We start from the raw sequence: 19,397 nt of genomic DNA on the forward strand, positions 1-19,397 counted from the left end.
TGAATGAGCCATTAATTTTTTTGCTTTGAAATCTGGTATTTTATACTTAAAGCACATCTTAATATGCACTAGCATATTGAAGGCTCCGTAGCCACATGTGGCTAGTGGCTCCTGTCTTGGACAGCACAGCTCTAGAGGACGTGGAGCCTGGAAGATGGATGGGTAAGTAAGATACATCGGGGGCTGGAGAATGTGGGAAGGGGAGCATGGTCCCCAGAGAGGGCAGAGCATGTGCAGAGGCCCGGGGGCACCACAAGGAACTGGAGAAGCTGTAAGTGGAAGGGGACAGCTGTGGGGACTAGAGTGGGGGTGGGCACCAGAAAGGCAGCCCCACGCGCTCTTGGAAGCCCTTGGGCCAGGGATGGCAGGGAACCTCTTAAGGCATTTAGGAAGGGGAAAAGCAGGGCTGGTCAGCTTGCTCTTGGCCACGGTGTGGAGGAGGGAGCAGGAGTTCTGCAAGGAATCTGTTGCAGCTGTCCAGGCAAGAGATGGTGGAGGCTGGGCTGTGTGGGCGTGACGGGTGGGGGGAATCCAAGAGACTCCTCTAAGACGGAACTGCTAGGGCTTGGTAAAGGGATGTGGGTCAAAGGATTAGGGACAACTGTGATACAGCCCCCACCGCATCTGGATGTGAAGGCTTGGCGTGCTCAAGACACCGATCTGGGCTACGAGAATATCTAGAAGCACTTAAGTAGGATTTGGACCAGGACTGGCCCAGGAGAGGGCTCCGGGCAGACCCTTTGGCGGTTCCAGGGGCACTGCCAAGAGGTGGGAAGGGGAGAGGTGTCCTGCAAAGCGAGGGAAGGAGAATGAAGGGCAGGGTAGGTCACAAGGCCAGGGGTCGCCACGGGGTCAGGACTGCTGCAGCCCCTGGTTAATGTACATGGAGACATGGTGAGAGCAGGACCAGGTCTGAGTGGAGTGAGCTCCTTGCAGAAGCCAGACTGTGCCAGGTAATAGCTGGTGGAGACTCAGGCTCCAGGGAGAGAAGATTTTTTAGTTAATTCTGGGTTCTCTGGGTATTTGGTGTATTTTTTAAAGATGGAAGGAGACATTTAGATGTTAATGGGAGAGTCCCAAAGAGAGGCTGAAGAACCAGCTACTGATGCTTGCGCGAGCCTGGGGAGGTGTGGAAGCCTGGGGGAGCTCTGGGCCTGCTGCAGCCGGGGGAGGGCAGCTGTCAGGCTGGGCCTACAAGAGGCCCAGCTCACTCTCTTGTCCTTGCTGCTCCCGCTGTAGCCAGAAGCAGCCCGAGGTGCTGCTGTCCCCTGAGGCCACAGCTGCTGCTGCCCCCGCCACCCAACTCCCGCCCAACCCGGCCAGGGCTCCCCAAGGCTCCCCCAAGGCTGGGGTCATGGCAGGACGCCAGGGTGAGAGGACCATCTTGTCCGTGGGCGGAGGCCTTCCTCCTGTATGGAAGCCATGGGCAGGGGTCTGGCGCAGCAGCAGCACAGAAAACTCCAGCCGAGAGAAGCTGGGCAGCTGTGCCTTGAGATTTGCTCTGTCCCTGCCTCTTGGCTGTCCAGGACACAGTCTTCTCTCTCTCTCTCTCTCTCAGGCTTCTGAGATGTACAGGAAAGGGAGGGCACGTCTTAGGGCCTAGGCGGCAAAGCTTTACCTGCTCTAGGGAAGAGGAGGAAAGGAGGCAGGCTGCACATCAGGAGGAATTTTCTGGAGCACGAAAGGTTGCCAAAGTCTAGAACAGGGGTCTGTTGTAGGGGACTAGTGGGCATCATTAGCACTTTTAAGGAAATGTTCCCTTGCACTGCCAGGGTCCGCTTGGTGTCCCTCTTTGTCAACTGTTGGCTGCATCTTGGGGTTTGGTTTCTCAAACTTGGCTGTCCCCTCAGCCAACCAACCCCACTTCACCCAGGACTTGGATGACACACCAAGATGATGAGACAGCAAGAGCCAGTACCCTGGGTGGATAGGGTGGGAGGTGGTCCCTCCCATTCTAGGGCCTCCTTTCCCAGGGAAAGGCTGGACTGTGGACTCCAAATGCCATCTTGGTGTGGAGACTAAGGCTGGGTCTGGGCTTCCCAGGCCAGGTAAGAGATACCCCCACCATGGTGCTGGCCCCTGGGGTAATAAGCACAGCTCCCCTCCAGCACCACCAACCCCACCCCTCTTGGTCTGTTTGCTGGAAGGTAAAACTAGGACTCTAGCCTAAATTTCTTCACCTGTCCCTTGGGGCCAGCTCCCAAAAGGATGGGATGAGTTGCTGAGGGATCAGGTAGAGGTACATCCAATGCTCTTGGCAGCCTTCAGGGCCCCCACACTCATCTGGAAGTTTTCCTGGCCTGTCCCCTCCCAGGCTTGCCCCCTCTGAATCTTGGCAGTCCTGGGAGCTGGAGGACAAGCTGGGGCACTGGGCTGAGGGGAGTTCTGAGTTTGACCTCTCCTTACTCCACCTGTCGCCCCAGGGACCAGACGAGTGAGGATGGGGGCCCAGATCTCCACCTCTCTGCCTGCTCCTGGCCCTCAGTCCTACCACTGTGACCTGGGGTTGAGTCCCTGGGGAAAATCCCTTTCCTGCCCTGGAGAAACTGCTATTGACACAGCCCGACCAAGTCTGGCCAGAGGTGCCCTCCACTCCAACATCTGATAGAGCTTTCCACTGTGCAAGGGAGGGAGAATGAGTTCCCTGTCAGGTGAGGACAGGAGGGGAAACTGGGGGGGCATGCTGCAAAGGCACAGGGCACGGGGTGGCAGAAAAGGAGAGTTTAGGAGTCCTGAATTGTAATTATAGCTCTAGTGTGGGCCAGGTCAGTGGGGCCTCCATTTTCTCTCCAGTTGAGGAGGTTGAACACTTAAAGGCTGGGAGAGCATGGTGGCCACAATGACCAGGAAAAGCATGGGCTTGGACTAGGGCAGTTGCTTTGCCCAGAGGGGAGAGAAGGAAGAGATTCAGGATAGAAACTGACAGCATGTGACTCTTGGGATGGAGACCACCTGACTTCCCTTGACTGTCATTCTGTGACAGTCCCTTGGCCAAGTTACTTACTCTCCAGCTGCACCCTCTCGACCGGCTCACCTCCCATTGGGCTGTGAGGATTAGGAGAGTTAACCCAACATAAAGCACAGTGCTGGCCCCATGGTAGGCCCTCGGCAGACGGCAGCCCTCATCATTCGTGGCCCCTGAGGGCTCATGTATCACCCACCTTAATCCAGGTGCTGAGGGCCACTTCCCAGGCCCCTCAGCTGAATCCCAGGGAAGGCCTGCTACGCCTGCGGGGAGATGCACCATAGGTGTTACCTGACTGGTGAAAACAAGTTCAGAATGAGCTTGGGAAGAAACCCAGGGAATTCACTGGCCTAAGCAGTGGTCTGTGTCTCCCTGCCCCAAGAACCACCAGTCTGGTCACCCCGGACTTTTCCAAAAAGTTTTTGGAAACTTTTTTTTTTTTAATAGTTATTGAATGTTCTACAGCTTACAGTAAATATCATAGTTACAAATTCTTGGCTTCAATCTTTCAGAGTGATCACTATCTGATCTTCAAAATAAAATGAAACAAAAACCCAAAAGAATCCAAAACAACAAAACAAAACCAGATTTACACTTCATACACACAAGGCGAGGCCATGGGACTTTCCAATCTTTACACTCCAGGCTGTTTTGAAAACACTTATAAGTTCTTTGATCAAACTACTTGGAAGACACCGGTCAAAGGTTTATTATTATTATTATTTTAAATGTTTTTCTTTAAAATGTGAGTTCCAATAAAATTTAAAAATTAGATTCCAACCTGTAGATTAAAATTAATTAAAAAATACAAAATCATATACAATGCTCTTACAGGGATGTTACATGCCACAAGAACAGGTTTCTCTGTCATGTGATATGAAATAGGGATGCAATGCCTTTTAGTCAGGAGATGAGGACAGACCCTTGGGCCTTTAAAGGTCATTATAGACAACTTCCAGGTTGCTAGAGGCCTGGCCTTACCTCCCCTTGGGTAGGGAGGAGCTGGAGTCCCCTCACAGATCCACATGATCTGGCTGACCCGAGAATTGGTCTGTGGGCATTCCCACTCTTTCCCTGACTCACAGGCATGAGGAGGAAGGCTAGAGCCTCGAGCTGCTGGTCTTGCTGGGATCCGGCCCAAAGAGGATTTCACCCATCTGACTCCTATGGGCTGGTACTTATCTGCAAAGCTGTTAATATCTGTTCTCTTCAGGAAAGAGAGTACCCACTTTACCAGGAGCTGGGATGGGTACAGGGCCCCACCACCGCAACATGAATGCCCAGGGACTATGGATGCAGCCACGGGAAACAAGAGCTCTAGTTTCCCTTTCTGGCTTTGTGGCGGCCAGTCCCAACCCCCGTGTTCCTCACTTGGCCACTGGGCTGGACTCAACAGCATGCAAGATAGAAAACCACCACTGGAGAAACTGAGGGAATGGGGCCCAAGTCTGGCTCAGGCAAGGTTGGCTATGGAATGTTGAAGCTGGCCTGCCAGGCAGGAATTTTGAAGGCTGGGCCCTGGAACCATGTAATACGTAACTTCAGAAACAAGTTTTCTAGGTGAGGGGAACACAGGTAAAGGACTGTAGTCAACCTGACGTACCCATGGGAGCCTGATCTCGGAGGCTCAGGTATGGAATCTGATGGTTAGCCTGGCTGGGTTTCCTCTGCTGTGATCCTGCTATTGGGTGGGGCCTGGCTGCCCCTGGGGCTATGCACCTGCTGGGAGCCCGCTCCGCTGCCTGATCTGCCCCTCTCTGAAGCTCGGCAAGCAGATGGGGCCGCATACTGTAGTGATGTAGAATACAGGATGGACAAGCAGAGCTTCCATGTATCTTCACTCAACTGCAACGGAGGAATGCCACAGTGACATCTAAGTGATTAATCCAGCCAAAGTGCTATATAACTACGACCACACAAAGACCAAGACCCATGCCCTCCAGGCCTTCCTTCTCTGGCCATGGAGCAGAGACAAGGATTCTGATATGCAGGGCTCCAGGCTTGGCAACCAAGGGGCCTGCCCTATTTTTATACTCTATGTGATTCATTTCTGAATGCCACTCAGAACAAAGCAAACCCTCCAAAGGAGCCCCCCTAGCTCTCTGGGATGGTAAACCTCAAACTTGGAACAATTTGGGTGGCCAGGGGTAAGAGCTGGGATACAGCAAGAACTCTTTGGTCCTGGTTCTCATCCATGGGAAAAGCAAGCCCAGGCATTGAAGTCAGATGTGCTTTTGGCCATTCAGGGCCATACCAGGTCCCCTGGGAGTGCCAACTCACTGGGTGCAGACAGTGGGCAGGCTTTCCAGGGCCACGGGTCTTTCAATGAACAGATACCTGGGGCTGCCCTTGAATTTGGCTTCAGTCCTAGGCATCATGACCCCAAAGTGTTTTGTTCAAGTTAGGTCTTTTTGTTGCCAATTCTCATCCTCCTGATGCTGCCAGGGTCCTCAGGGCCCACCTGTTATAAAAATCTCAGCTGGGAGGACTGAGCTCCCCAGGTCTCTTGGGAGTCTTCCTCTGTTTGGGGCAGACAGATAGCTCACCCCTTCTTCATGCCTGCCACTGGAGACCCAGCAGGTGATAGATGCCAACTGAAAGAGCAGAGGATTTGAAGAGTTCACATCTGGGCTCTTTCTCTTAATTGTATGACTTTTGTCAAGTCTCTTAAGCTTTTTTTTTTTTTTTAAATAAGCTGTAGGCCCAACATAGCGCTTGAACTCATGACCCCGAGATTAAGAGTCACATGCTTTACTGACCAAGCCAGCCAGGTGCCCCAAGTCTCCTAAGCCTTTTGAGACTTAGTTTTTTCCATCTATAAAGTGAGGATTTGGCAATCAATGTCAAAGTACTTTGTACATTAAAAAAACTGTGGATAGGTGTATGTGGCCTTGTTCAATATTTAGCTAAGGGGATATACACTTTAGGGTTACTGCCAAGAGAGAAGAGCTGTAGCAAATTGTCCTGTCTCAGGAAAAGATTGAGTTTTTTCAAAAAGTGGCAAAAAAGTTATGTTCTGACCACTTGGGGGCACTCCAGAACCAGATTCCTGGGCCCTAGGCTACTGAGGAGAGGGAGTCAAGGAGAAACTGGGGAAGCGAAGAGGGCTGACTATTGCCTGGAACCACCTGTGCCCCTAACCCTGGCCACCAAGCTTGTGGTACTGGGGTGGGGGGGGCGGGGAGGCAGTGGAGTGGAGAGGTGTTTGCATGCTGGTGCCAGCTTTGTAGCTCACTATGTCCTGTGGGCACAACCCTCGTCCTCTCTGGCTTGCTGGCCTTCCTACAGTGACCAGGCCCTTCTGGCTGACCTTCTGTCCAGCTTTACCACTGGGTCACCCAGTATCTTTGGATGCTGCCCAGGAGACACCTATGATCCTACTGGGAATGTTCCTTCTGCCCAAGGCACACTACTACCCCTGCTCTCCTGGACTTGTTCCCTTTGCGATGACTCCCCAAGCTTGGCTAGGCTTGTGGATCTCTGTCAAAGCAAGAGGGGGAGGCCAGAAGAACTGGGGCTCCAGCACATATACCGAAAAAGGGGTGCTGGACTTGGGCTCTTCCAGACCATAGCCCTTCTGCACCTTGTTTTTGCCTCGGGGCCTCTGATCTGGAATTACATTCTAGGGCAAAGAGGGGTGCAGAGTATAGACGCTTCAGTCCACAAGCTTGTGTGTGGAGTCACACTGGAGGGAAAGTGGACAAACTGGGATTCAGGCGACTTTGCCGCTGATGAGTAAGTCCCTTTGCCGTCCCAAGTCACCGTGTCCCCATGGATCAAATGGGAGGAATACTCTTATTTCACAGGGTTAAGCCAGATGAACGGATGTGAAACTGCTTTGTGAACTGTGATGTACTAGATGTTAGTTTTTACTTACTGGTATAGAAAGAACAAAAGTAACAAGGTCATTCCTAGGTCTCCTCTCTCCCTCTCTGTGGTTCTACCCAGCCCCTAGAGGCAGCAAGGTTCAGAGAAGCCTATTAAGATACTAGCATTCCGCTCACATTGGCAAGTTCCCTTTCCTTCTAGAACCAGTTTCCTCACTTGTTCGATGGGTGCAAGAACTCTGACCCCGCCTCTCTCTCTCAGGGCTAGTAAATTAAAGGCTGGGAAGCGCTCTGAATCTATGGAGCACCTGACAAATGCAAAGGTTTCCTATTATCATTAGTATTATTTTGGCATTTTCCAAACACATATGACATAATCTAGAACAACCTTCACCCACCCTTACAAAACCAGAGAGTAGGAGGAGGTATTTGCAAAAAATGGATTAACACTGGAAAACTGTTGTTTTAAAAAGAAACCCCATCAGCACCCTAGAACAGACCATTTAGAATAGTTAGGGTTCTCCTTACTGGTCCTGCAGTTCCCCGGAAGGCCAAGAAGGTGGGTCCCCCAACTCCTGGCTCTCAGTTGGATGCTGATGGGCTCTGCCCTCCTGGGAATGGCCAGACAGCCTCTGAGGTCCTCTGGCTCAAGTTTCCTGATTTTTTCCTGCTTTAAGGGAGACATGGGAGGTAGGGGTAGGGGTGTATCCAAGTATATGTGAATTTAAAATCAAAAAGGTTATTTAAAAGTCCCAAATGTTGTCGATGATCCCATTTTGTACAGTAAAATGTTCCTGCACCCCTCTACCCCTAGAGGGGCTGCTGGCCCAGCCAGAAGCTGGGTGCAGGGGACAGCACTGGGACAGTGGGCTCCTGGCTGAGGCCAGCCACGATTCCTGACTCGGGGGGTCCTCTTCTCCCAGGAGGGCCCCTGTCCCCTGGGCCTCATTCCTGTCCTCTCGTCTCAGGATGAGGGGCTACTGTCCTAAAAGCATAGATTCTCCTTCTTAGCCAGCCCACTTGCTCCTTCTAGGGCTGGAGTCCGGTATAAAATGAAAGTTCCAGATGTCTTCACAGAATTTCCAAATGCTATTTCCTCATTTGCAATTTCTGTTCCTGCCATCTGCCCCCATGTGACCTCGGCTTCAACCCCCTCCTTTGGAATCCATGGAGGAAAAGAGCAGAAACCAAAGCCCAGAGACTGTTCCAGAGTTCACCAGGTGTGGGTGCTGCTGACTTAATTTTTACAAAACCAAGCTACTCCATCCCTAGGTAAATTTTTGTGGATAACATGCCCCTAGGTAGGAAGGCTGCATTTAATGCTAATTTACTGCTAGATCTAGGGAAGTCCTTTTGTCTTCTCTGGGCCTCAGCTTCCTCATCAATCAAACAGGGGAATGGATGAGATGATTGCTAAGGTCCCTTCAGTTCCATGAGTCTATGAAATGTTTATTGCTATTGCTTTTCCTTCACTATCCTGACCTTCAGAGCTGCCAGCACCCACCTAGAATGTGGTTCCTTCACTTCGGCCGTGAATGGCACAAGGTAACCAAGAGCCCCATGGACAGACTGGTGAGCCCTGGCACCGGGAAGGGCAGAGGGAAGGGAGAGAAATGTCATAGGTTCCCACTCGAATCAGGAGGAAGCATCTTATCAGAGTGGGTCCACTGGGCTCAGGGGCCAAGGTTTGGATTACATAGGGCACCTGGCCTTCCAAGGCTTTGGGAGGCTGGGATACCATCACCCTGCAGCTGCTTGGCAGGTCTGAGGTCAAAATTACCTTTTGAGGAAGTGCCAGGTCAGTTAACAACACTGTGCAAATCAGAGGATCCAGGCCCAGACAATTTGGCCAGAGACCTTACAAACCAAAGCCAGCAGGCAAGCCCCTCTCCCCTCTTTCTTCCCACAGTGCCCTCCCTCCTCCCCACCCTCCCTCAAGTTCTCCCAAGGAAAGAATCTGGTTTTCCCAGGTTCTCACCTGGAGTATTAAGCTGCTATGAACACTCCCACCTAATCAGGTGATTCTGTTCTTGGTCTGTTGCGATGGTTCTCAGAAGACTTTCCTTTGTGTCAGGACATGGTCATGTCCCCAACCAATCTTGCTTAGGAAAAATAAAGAAATAATCCCCCAGAGATGTAACTTGCTCGACAGCTCTGAGTTTCTACCCTGGACCCGAGGGCCACATGTGTTATGCTCTTCAAAGGAAATCACATCTTCAGCTGAACCATTGCAATAAACCCCCCTCTCTGCCTGCCACTAGACTGGGGTCCCCGGGGACCAGATGCTTGGGGAAGGAGAGAAGAAGAGCAGAGAGGATGTGCCTGGTCAGAAGGAGGGGACAGAGCTGGAAGGGTAGCGGCTAAGAAGGGGACAGTGGGGAGAGGCAGGAGATTAGAAAAAGCAGCTTTTACAAAAACCAAAAATAAAAACCAAAACCGTTAAAGATGCATAAAGTGACCCTTGCACTTCTGTTGTCTCTTCTTGCAAATAGAGGTGGTGCTGCTAGGGGACTGCTCCAGCACCTGTGTAAGACTTGAGTAGTTGCATACAATGTGTGACTCCAGATCTGAGGAAGGAAGGGGAGAGCCATTAGCGACAATGATATTCCTGAGGCCACTTCAGGAAGCCACCAGATCCCCTCCCCTCCCCTCCCCATGGGAGCCCTACAAGGGGCCCTCTGGGCCTTCCTGGTGGAGCTGCCTGCCTCCCGTCCAGTGCCAAGAGCTCCTGGAGGAGGTGGAGGGCAGGGGAGATCAGAAGGGAAGGCAGAGAATTCAACAGTGACATCCCTGGAGCCCTGCGGTTCACTGACTCTGCCTTGGGAGCTGCAGGGGTGCGGGGGGCAGTGGCCCAAAGTCTTCATCTGATTAAGGTAAGAATTCATTTGAAGAATGAGGCCCAGAGCTAAAGGAAGGCTGAAGGCTGTAGGTGAAGAGCACAGAATTCAGTACTAGAGGACTGGAGTCCTACTGGTTAAGTGATGTTGAACTTTGTATTTATCTGTAAAATAGAGCTAATAATCCTCATTTCACAGGGCTACCATAATAAGGATTATGAGAGAACACATGTAAAGTACCTAGAATATATGTAAAGTCACAGCTGTCCTTAAGAGTGCTATTACTGAACTTGGAGCAGGAAAGCAGCTGGTGACGGACACTGGCCCCTGCTGACACTTGTGCTGCAGACCAGGCCAGGGGCTTTGCTAGGGGCAGTCCTGGTATCCGGCCATCCTCCTACCTCTCCCAGCCCGGGCCCCACTCACTTGGATGGGCTGCAGGCTTTACCAGTGCGGGGGCACATAGCTGTACGCGGGGGTCCCTTGGGCCCTGTATGTTGGCATGGAGACAGGGTGTGCCCCGATCGCGGTGTGCTGGGGTGCGGTCAGCAGGGTACCTGAGCATCCAGAGAGAAGAGTAAATCCAATGAGGCCGTCCCAGGGCACTGGGATGAGGAGGATGAAGCCATGGCCTTTCACACAGCTGCTCCTCAATCTGGGCCCCCCACCTCCCCACCTGCTCATGAACTGCCTGCCCCTCCCACCTTGCCAGGCTTCATCTCCGTAGGGAAAGTTTTGCTGATGCTCCAGGACAGAGGCACTCACTTTTACTCCTCTTTGTATGCTCCTCCTACTCTACCAAGTGGACACTGTTGGTCTGTATGGTTGTACTTACCCTAGCCCGGCTGTTCCTAAAGGCAGGGCTCTGATCTATCAGTAACTGGTCCCCAGGACCAGAACAACAAGGCTGACACCAAGCAGATCACTGAGAGCTTACTGACCTGATCTGGGGAATGAGGCCTCAACAACCCCTTACATTAGGGGCAGAATAAAATCCCAACTCTCGCCCCCCACCCACTAGACCCCTTGTACTCTCTTCCCTCAAATGATTCTGTAAAAGCTGGGTCTTCTAAAGGTTATTTGTAGCCCTCTTGCCATCTCATGCTCTTCTTTTGAATGTCAGCGCATCCAGAGACTTCCCTTCCCTGCTATTCCTGTGGTGTCTCCACTCCAATCCTCAAGATTCCAGATGGACAGGGCTCTGGTGTGATTTTTAGAATAAGCCAGAAATGGAGAAGGGGTCCTCCATGTCTTACAAGTAATTACTGGACAGGGTCTTGAGCTCCTGCCTGCTAAATAACATTGCCTCACGCCCTCCTTTCTAGATCCGGACTCCTAGTACCATCGTCCTTCCTCTAAACTACAGCCTCCCCACTGATCTACCTGCTTCCAGCCTCTCCCGTCTAACCATGCCTCCGCCCTGCAGCCAGAGAATGTTTAAACCAAACCCATCTCTCCTCTGCTTATACCCCTTTGCCAGTTCCCCGTTACCTAAAGGTATTTGGGCCTCTCCACTTTAGCCTTGCTGACTCCTCCAGCCGCCCTTCCAACTCCATGCCCCTATTTTCTAAGGGCCTTGGACCATTTCCATTCCGTGAACGTGCCATGCTCATGTTCTTTCCACCTGGACTGCTCTTCCCTCTTTCATCCCTCTGGTTAGCTTTTGTTCCCCCTTTAAGACCTAACTCAAGATGTCCTTCTCGGTGAAATCTTCCTCATCCCTGTGGACAGGGTTCCCAGAACCCCCCGGCACAGAATTTCTCATGCTATGCTACGCTCGATTCCACGACGGTATTCTCCAGCCTGTCATGAGTTTCTGGAGAAGGGGGATGGACACTGACACAGATCCTGCCCTCACCTGCTGACATTGCCATGGTGGTGCCGGCCACCATGCCCATGGCCACACCATTGGTCCTGGGGGCAGCAACAGGCGCCGGGTAGATGGCAGAGGGAATGCTGTTGGGCTGGACAACCGTGGTGTGGTGGATGACGTGGGGCTGGGCAGCGTACACCGGCTGTGTGTAGTAGGCTCCCTGGGCGAAAAAAGGCTGAGGTCAGACAGGCTCTTGGAGACGCAGGGTAGGATACGGAGAGAGAAGAAGGGAGGGGAGCCTGTTCCTCCCAGAGCCTGTGGGATGGGCTCAGAGGAGCATGGGCCCAGGGACTCAAGGTCTGGGCCCCAGCGGGGACTCTGCGTCTGTCCGACTACATGACTGTGGACAGTTCAGTATCGGGTTCAGCTTCTGGCATGAAAAATAAGGCTCCAACCCTATCCTGCCTTGCTCCTGGGGCTGCTATGATGATCTAATGGGGTAACAGCCCTGATTTTAACATTTTAAAATGTTTGTATCTTATGGCAGTGTGCTTCTGCAAGCCGCCTAAAACGTAAAGGCAGGGACCAGGGTCAGTGAAGGAAAAGATATGAACGCGGCTGGTGCATCCAGACCACTGTGTGCATGCACATGAAGCATTACTAGTGGGACGGTCACATTAGTGTGAGTACTGCCATTTGCCTATTGGAAACTGTCACAAATGCAGAGCATTTCCTCAGATGTCTCTTACTATTTCTCTTAGGCAAAGAGGTAAGGATGGAGACAGAGGTCTAAGGTGACTTCCCACTGCCTAGATCACATGGTTGCTTCCTGTTGCCACAGCCCACAGGCCTGCTGACCTTTGTGGGGCACAGACACAGGCCCCTGGATCATCTTAATCCAGAACTTCTCAAACGCCTCTACTAACTACTGACAGGAGCCTCAGAATATGGGTTTATAATCCCAGAGGTCTGAGAACATAGTGCAAAGCAGCTTACCACAAACAAGAAAAATCCACCTCAAGCCTATTGTTTTATCTTTTAAAAGTTTCACATTCCAATCTACAGTGTGTTCTCCTCACTACTTAAGTAAACCTCACATAGAATTGTCACCCCAGAAAAATGTGCCATGTGCATGCTGGAGCCTCGTCTAGTCCGTCACAGCCATCCCCTCAGAGTGCACACGCTCTCTAGCTGAAGGAGCCCAGGTGGGGATGCTACGGCACAGAGAGAGAGAATAACTTACCCAAGATCACACAGTGAACTGGTAACAGAGCCTGAGCCCCTACCTCCTCCCTGGTTAGCTCACGGACTTTATCAAGGAAGGGCAGATGTGGGGGTTAGGGAGAAGCCCAGATACACTGGGTCTCATCCTGACTCAACCAATAGCTCCCTGTGTGACCTTGGACAAGTCACTCTCCTCTCTGGGTCTCAGCTTCCCCACCTGTATAAAAAGGAATTGAGCTAGATGATCTCCAGGGACTCTTGCTACTCTTGACATTCTAGGCTCTGTTAATCTAAATGACTTCATGCATCACCCCTCCAGGAGCTGAGATGGGGTGAGGGTGTGTGTGGACTACAGGGCTATTGTTTCCATGATACAACAGTGACAACTGGTCAGAGCCAAAACTTGCCTTCCCTCTCTTTCTCACCCAACCCCACCCCACCTAGGGCGGTGGCTCCTTTGCCTGCAGCAGAGGTGGGCCCAGGCTTCCACGTGCACCTACCTGGGCATACAGATTCTGCTGGGGGTAGGCACTTCTGATTGGATACATGGCCGTCTGATAGGGGTTGGGTGATGGGGAGTAGGGGGGCGGAGCAGTATTACTCTGGGTCGGTGGGACCTTGTATGGTGTCCCCGCAGTATATCCTGTACCAAGGCAATGAGAGAGACTTCCAATTAGTTGACAGAACAGCACTGTTGGAAGGCAGCAGGTCCCAGTCACGACTCCCCAGACAAGGAGGGGCTGATTGCAGGCTGGAAACACAGATGAGAACAGAGAACAGGGCTCCACCCAGAGAGCCCTGGCCCAGAGGCAGCTCCCTCAGTCCTGGTGCACAGGGCTGCATAAGTAATTCTGGCATCTTTTATCTCTGGTTCTCTGGGGTATGATCTATAAAATAAGAGGCCGGAACCCGATGATCTCTTAAGGGACCCTGCAGCTCGGACAGTCTGGGATTCTGTGTACCCGGAGACGGGCACGTGTGCCTGCCCGCTCTCTACGGCGCTCCGTCTTCCTGCTTTCTGTCTCCTCCCTCAGCGGCCCAGGGCATCTTCCGCTGCTGGTTCTCTTCTGTTTTCCCCCCTTTTTCTCCTTGTATCTCTCTTTTTGGACTTCTACCATGTTCTCCTGACAAATTTTAAGGCCAAAAGCCCATAGAAAACATTCAGAGATCCTCATCTCCTTTGATGCTAAAAAACTGCTCTACAGAGCCAGACTTTCTTCCACTCCTGGGGCTCAGGGAAGGACCACTGTGGCCTGAAGGCCTGAAGTCAGGGGTCACAAAAATTCACATCAACCTGGAACCCGGCCCCAGGGAGTTCACAATCAGCCATCCAATCAAAGTGTGCTGCCTTTGAATCTTCTGGAAAATAGAATCAGATCCTATGTCTGCAGGAAAAACCTGAAACATAAATCACTCAGGAACAAGACTATGTACTTCTAGAACACAAAATGAAATGATTCTATGGAAACCAGGTGATTATCAAGTGACCCCCAACTCTCTTACTCTATACAAAGGTCTCAGAAAGGGCAAGTGTTTTCAGAAACAACTTCTGTCTGAGTTGAAGTGCCAGTGCCAGGAAACCTTGGCTTCTGCTTTCCAATGGGGTGTTGCTGGAGCTTCTTCCCTGTGCTTCTCATTCCGGCTCATTCTGACTGAGCTTCTCCAGGCCTCAACTCAGCTCTTTTACCTACGGGATGCTCACCAAGGACTTTGTCAGCGACATGGTGCTGATTCTGCAATAAGGGGCTGGGGGGCAGAGCGGAGAGGGGTGCTTTATTGGAAGAGAACAGATCTAGGCTTCAGTTCAGGCTTTCTTCCAATCTGCGGTGACTATTGCCAAGTCTCTGGGCCTTAGTTTCCTATTCTGTTAAAAGAGAAGGCTAAGAATGAAGATCTCTTCCTGAACTAAAATCCCCTTTTTCTAAAGATCCTGAGTCTCTTTACCTTAACCCTAAGTAAAAGCAAGCTGCCATAAGGTCACGAATCTTTCTCAGTCCCCGGCACTGACCTGGCATCCCCCTGCCCGTGGAGGTACTCACTAGGACGGGAGAGCTGCTACTTGATCGTCACAAAAGTTGTCCTGCCCTCTTCCCTGGAATCATGCCATTTACTCTTCCCCCTTTCAGAACCAGTTTGTTCCATGGGAAACTGGTTTTATGGTCAAATATGCTTGGGAAATAAGTAGCGATGAGGATGGAGTGGAAAGAATACATGCATGAGAAGGCAGCATCGTGAAGAACTAGAAACTAGACGCGGAGGTACGAGCCAGCTGAGAGAGAAGTATGGAGCAGATTCCTCCAAGTTTCTAGACTGTGGTGCTAACAGGATACAGATAACAGGTTAGAGCAGGTGAAGCAGCTACTGTGGGGGAAGACAGGAAGTCTAGGTTTATGACATCTAAAAGGAGCCATCTGAGGGCTCCTTCACCTTGGGGGCACAATCTATCTGTAAAACAAAGGGGGCTCTCAAAATGGGCATGTCCCAAACCTGTACAATGGACTATATAATTCTGAAGGATTGTAATCATTTAAAAAAACAAACAAAAAGAAGAGTAGCAGCAATGTAGAATAGAGATGAATAGTTTGTTTTTTATTCCATGACCCTGAGAAGTTTTAAATGACAGGATGAACTATGAATCTCCAAGACAGGGATATGCAGGAGACTATTTCCAAATTTATTTATTACCAAATCTTTTATTCATGCTATTAACATTTAAAGCACACAAACTACAGGGGGCCTGGCTGGTGCAGCTGGAAGAGTCTGTGACTCTTGATCTCAGGGTCGTGGGTTTGAGCCTCACACTGGGTGTACAGATTACTAAAAGTAAACAAACAAACAAATAAAACATACAAACTCTAATTTTTTTTTTGTTATCGCAGCTTATTTTGGGAAATAAAGTTTTACTGTAACATGGCCATGCCCATTCATTTACTTATCAACTACGGCTGCTTTCTTGCTACAATGGTAGTTATGACAGACACCATATGGCCCGAGAAACCTACAGAACTTATTATTTGGCCCTCTCTAGGGAAAGCTTGCTGACTCCTGATTTGAGGAATAAAATAAGGTATGAGGAGTCCTGCTAGAGTGGAGAGCATCTCTTTTCTATGCAGAAGGGCAGGACACCCCCTGAATCCTAAGAAGCTTGCTCTGAAAGTTACACAGCACAGTGTAATTGTTATGAGTAGTCTGGAGCCAGAATGACCGCCTGGGTCCGAACCCCAGCCCTGCTATTTAGTAGCTACAGACTACAGCAGTCTCATCATCTGTAAAATGGGGATAACAACAGTACCTACTTCATAGGGTTACTCTGATAACAACACATTAATAATTGCAAAGACCTGAGAATAGCTCCTGACACATTAAAAGCACTTCATAAAAGTGAGCTATTACTCTTTTCTCTCTCTCACTGTGTAGAGAAATAGTAAGCTTCCTGTCCTGGGGATGTGCAAGCAGAGACTGGTCTGCAAGACTACAGTAGAGAGGTTAAGCTATGACTTCCATGGTGCGATCCAAACTGGAACACAGACTCCAGGATTCTAAGATTCTAAAACCATATGGTTTAAAACACCATGACTTTAAAATTCTTTAAAGTTAACAAGCCAACGATGCTGGCATCTTTCCCTTATGCTCCCCAAGAATGTGCTCTGTGGAGTTCTTATCCCCAGGGGAAGCCTGCACTACCCCTCTATGCCGCAAGGACAACCATCTTACAAAGTGTTGAGGTTCCCTCTCTGAGGAAAATCAAAAAGCTCCAAGAGTCTGCAGGAGAATTTGGTTTCCATATCTAAGAATAACTTTGTCGGAGAATGTTTCCCTTTCTTCATGTTACAAAATGAGATACACACATACTCAGAATACAAATCAGCAGCCAAAATGCCCTTGGCAGGCAAAAAGACAATGCTGCAGAAGAAGGCCCTGCTCGTTTGTCCGGACAGTTTGAGAAGGGAGAAGTAGAACTGCAGAACTAAAGGAGACCTTAGGGATCATTAAGCCCAACACAAACGTTTCACAGATGAGATGACGAATAGATGGCTGAGAGAGCGCAACTGCTCGCCCAGGACTCAGAATTCAGTGCTCCTTCCTCCAACTACAGTGGTTCTTAAGGTCTCCATCTGGGTGAGGAGGCTGCAGAAACTGCCTGGGCCCCCAGCCTGGGCTCTGTCCGTGAGTCAGGTCAATTCTTCTCTCAAGGAATACCCTCATTTGGACTTGACAATATCAGCAGACCATTCTAGTGCTGGTGTTCTAAGTCTCTGAGTATTTCAGTGAGACTTTCATGAGAAAATCATTGCAGAGGACTTTCTATAACTGATTTGGTGGTCCTGTCCATACAACTGAGGATTAGAAATTCCCCCGGGGCTGGAGCCTGGGCTACCTTGGGTAACACAATATTTTAGGATTTATTACTCTGCATTTAAGTAAAAGAAGCTGTTAGGCTGGATGCAAAAAAACTCACTGATTTTGCTCACATGAACTCAGACTCAGCTCCCTCAGTGGAGGCCTGGCACTTGTGAATGGATTTCTACCTAAGTCTGAAGGTTACAGAATTAGGACTTGGGAATGCTATGCCTCAAGGACATTAGAGACTTGCATTCAACTCTCTACGTGTCAAATGAAGAACCTGGAGCTAAGATGGGAGCAGCGACCTTCCCAAAACTGCACAGCAAATCAGTGCAGAGCTGAACTCAGAGTTTAGGGTTTACCATGCCCTGGGCAGGGCTCCTTTCTGAGTTATAGGTCTCTGCAGTCCGATCTTGGACATTTGACATATTGGCCTTTGTGTCCTTATTTTACTAAAGGCAGTATCATGACAGGGGAAAAAAAAAAAAGGAATTAGATCACTAGAAGTCCCTGCTCTGCCTTATAAAAGAGGCTTTATGAGGCCCCATTCTTTCTCTCAGGTTCCTAAATATAATTTTAGGCTCCATCAAACAGGATAATAAATAAAGTATGTACATTAGTGAGATAAAACCATTTCAGCCCTCCCTTCAATCTTTCTGTACTATCATAAATCTTTTTCAGTTGGAGAGCCCCTACCACCTTAAAGGCATTGATCCTCACATCAAGGATGCCTTTTAGACTAATCGGTTTATTGACCATCAGATTTACATGTCTGAACAAAGCTCTATGTCTGAGTCTTGCCTTGACCCGCCAAGTCTCCTTGTTGGTAGCCGAACAAGAGAGTGGGGATAAGTAGGGAGACCTAATTACAAATAGGCTTAAGCAAGTGTTAGTAAAATTGAATCTGTCAAAGTACCCTGAATTTTCTGTGGCATTAGAAGCCACAAAATCCGTGTGCTGGGAGGAACCCTGGTGAATGCGGGAGGGTCAGTCAAGCCCACTTCTATTTTCCAATTGCACAGGTTCACACAGGACTTGCTTAAAGGAGAACGGGTGCATTCTGGCCCTTTCCAGGAAATGTGACAGCCTGTGAGAGGACAGTGGGAGGAGCTGCTGGACATTTCAATGGGGCTTCAGGAAGATTTCCGCACATGGGAAGGCAAAGCCTATTATTCAGACATTCTCACCGTAGAAGGGGTTGCCTGTGGAGGGAATGAGTGCCCTGGGGATATGGGAGTGAAGGCCCATCGGTCAACATGGGCAGGGCAGCTAGAAAGGAGGTCCCTGCTGGGGTGGTGGGTATTGTGTACACAGCATCAAGGTGACAGAATCAGGAGTCTAAAAGCTAGAGAGAAACTTAAAGATGACCTAATTCTGCCTCTCCATTTTACAGTTGGAAAAACCTAGGTCCAAACCACGGACATAAATTATCCAAGGTTACACAGAACCACGTCTAGAATCCAACTCTTTTGGTTTCCGTTCCAGGCCTCTTTCTGTTCCACTAGAGTAGGTGTGTCTATATGCATCTATGACCATATGTGTGGATTTAAGAGAAAATATGTATGTATAAGCCTGTTTACCTATATGTTCATTCAATTCCACCTGAGGTACCTGGAAAAACGCCTTACTACTGCCATCCCTCTCTGAACAAATAAAATTAATCTCATGAAAAAGGTCAGTAAATTTAACCTCAAATTTAACCTAAGTGATATCATCGTGTTTTAGTTGTGCTGCTTGCTATTTGGATGGCACTGGCCACATTACTTTTCTGAGCCTCAGCTTTCAAACTTGAATGAAAATCCACCATAATAATAGGACTCTAGTGTAGATTAAATGAGAGGGTGATTATGAAAGCAAATCCTCTAACAGGTGAGAGTTATGTTGTTTAAATGTAAGTTGATGTTAACATCTAGGGGCAATGGTAACTAAAGAGAAAATAACATGGGTATTTTAAAGAAAAGAAAAAAATGCAGCATTTTCTTCTAATCTATTTAATAGACTAATAATTTACTGAACCACAGACTATCAGGCTTAGACTGCAGCATCCCTCCAAGGGTACGTCAAGCCCCTGCTGGTACAATTTAAGAAATAAGCACCACCCCCACCCCCATCCAAAGCCAGCCACTCCTCTCTTGGACAGCTCCAACGAGGCACAAAGTCTTCTTATGGAGTCCAAGTGCCACTCAGTAATTTCTAAACACCGGTCCTCATTTTACCCAGGGGAGCATTCTTGTATTAAAAATCAGGTGTAAAGGTGAAACCATTAGTCACCCTGCTGAACCTCAAGATGAATGTAAGCAATCTGACTGGACAGATGGTTTCTGTCTTCCCTGAGGACTCCACGTACACACCTTGCTCCCACGGTGTAGCTTCCACTAGGGGAGTGT

The 19,397-nt window shown here is 49.6% G+C and overlaps 1 protein-coding gene across 10 annotated transcripts in view; it reads right to left on the reverse strand.

Annotated features, from left to right (window-relative positions):
- Positions 1–3,372: 3,372 nt before the first annotated feature.
- FAM168A (family with sequence similarity 168 member A) overlaps positions 3,373–19,397 on the reverse strand; it is a 186,957-nt gene continuing 170,932 nt past the window's right edge. For 7 of the 10 annotated variants that reach the window (XM_028115755.2, XM_028115754.2, XM_028115756.2 and 4 more), the window contains 4 exons: positions 13,167–13,309; positions 11,488–11,662; positions 10,056–10,186; positions 3,648–9,359 (listed from right to left, as the gene is read on the reverse strand). In XM_028115755.2, the coding sequence (XP_027971556.1) occupies positions 10,074–10,186; positions 11,488–11,662; positions 13,167–13,309 (431 nt within the window). In that variant the 3' untranslated portion in view covers positions 3,648–9,359; positions 10,056–10,073. Of the gene's footprint in view, positions 9,360–10,055; positions 10,187–11,487; positions 11,663–13,166; positions 13,310–19,397 lie in introns of all 10 variants that reach the window. The other 3 variants (XR_003611223.2, XR_015766657.1, XR_003611224.2) reach the window with 3 other exon arrangements.

This window comes from Eumetopias jubatus, unplaced genomic scaffold (assembly GCF_037043125.1).
Source record: "Eumetopias jubatus isolate StellerSeaLion01/CBP00866 unplaced genomic scaffold, mEumJub1_p1.0 scaffold_13, whole genome shotgun sequence".
NCBI lineage: Eukaryota > Metazoa > Chordata > Mammalia > Carnivora > Otariidae > Eumetopias > Eumetopias jubatus.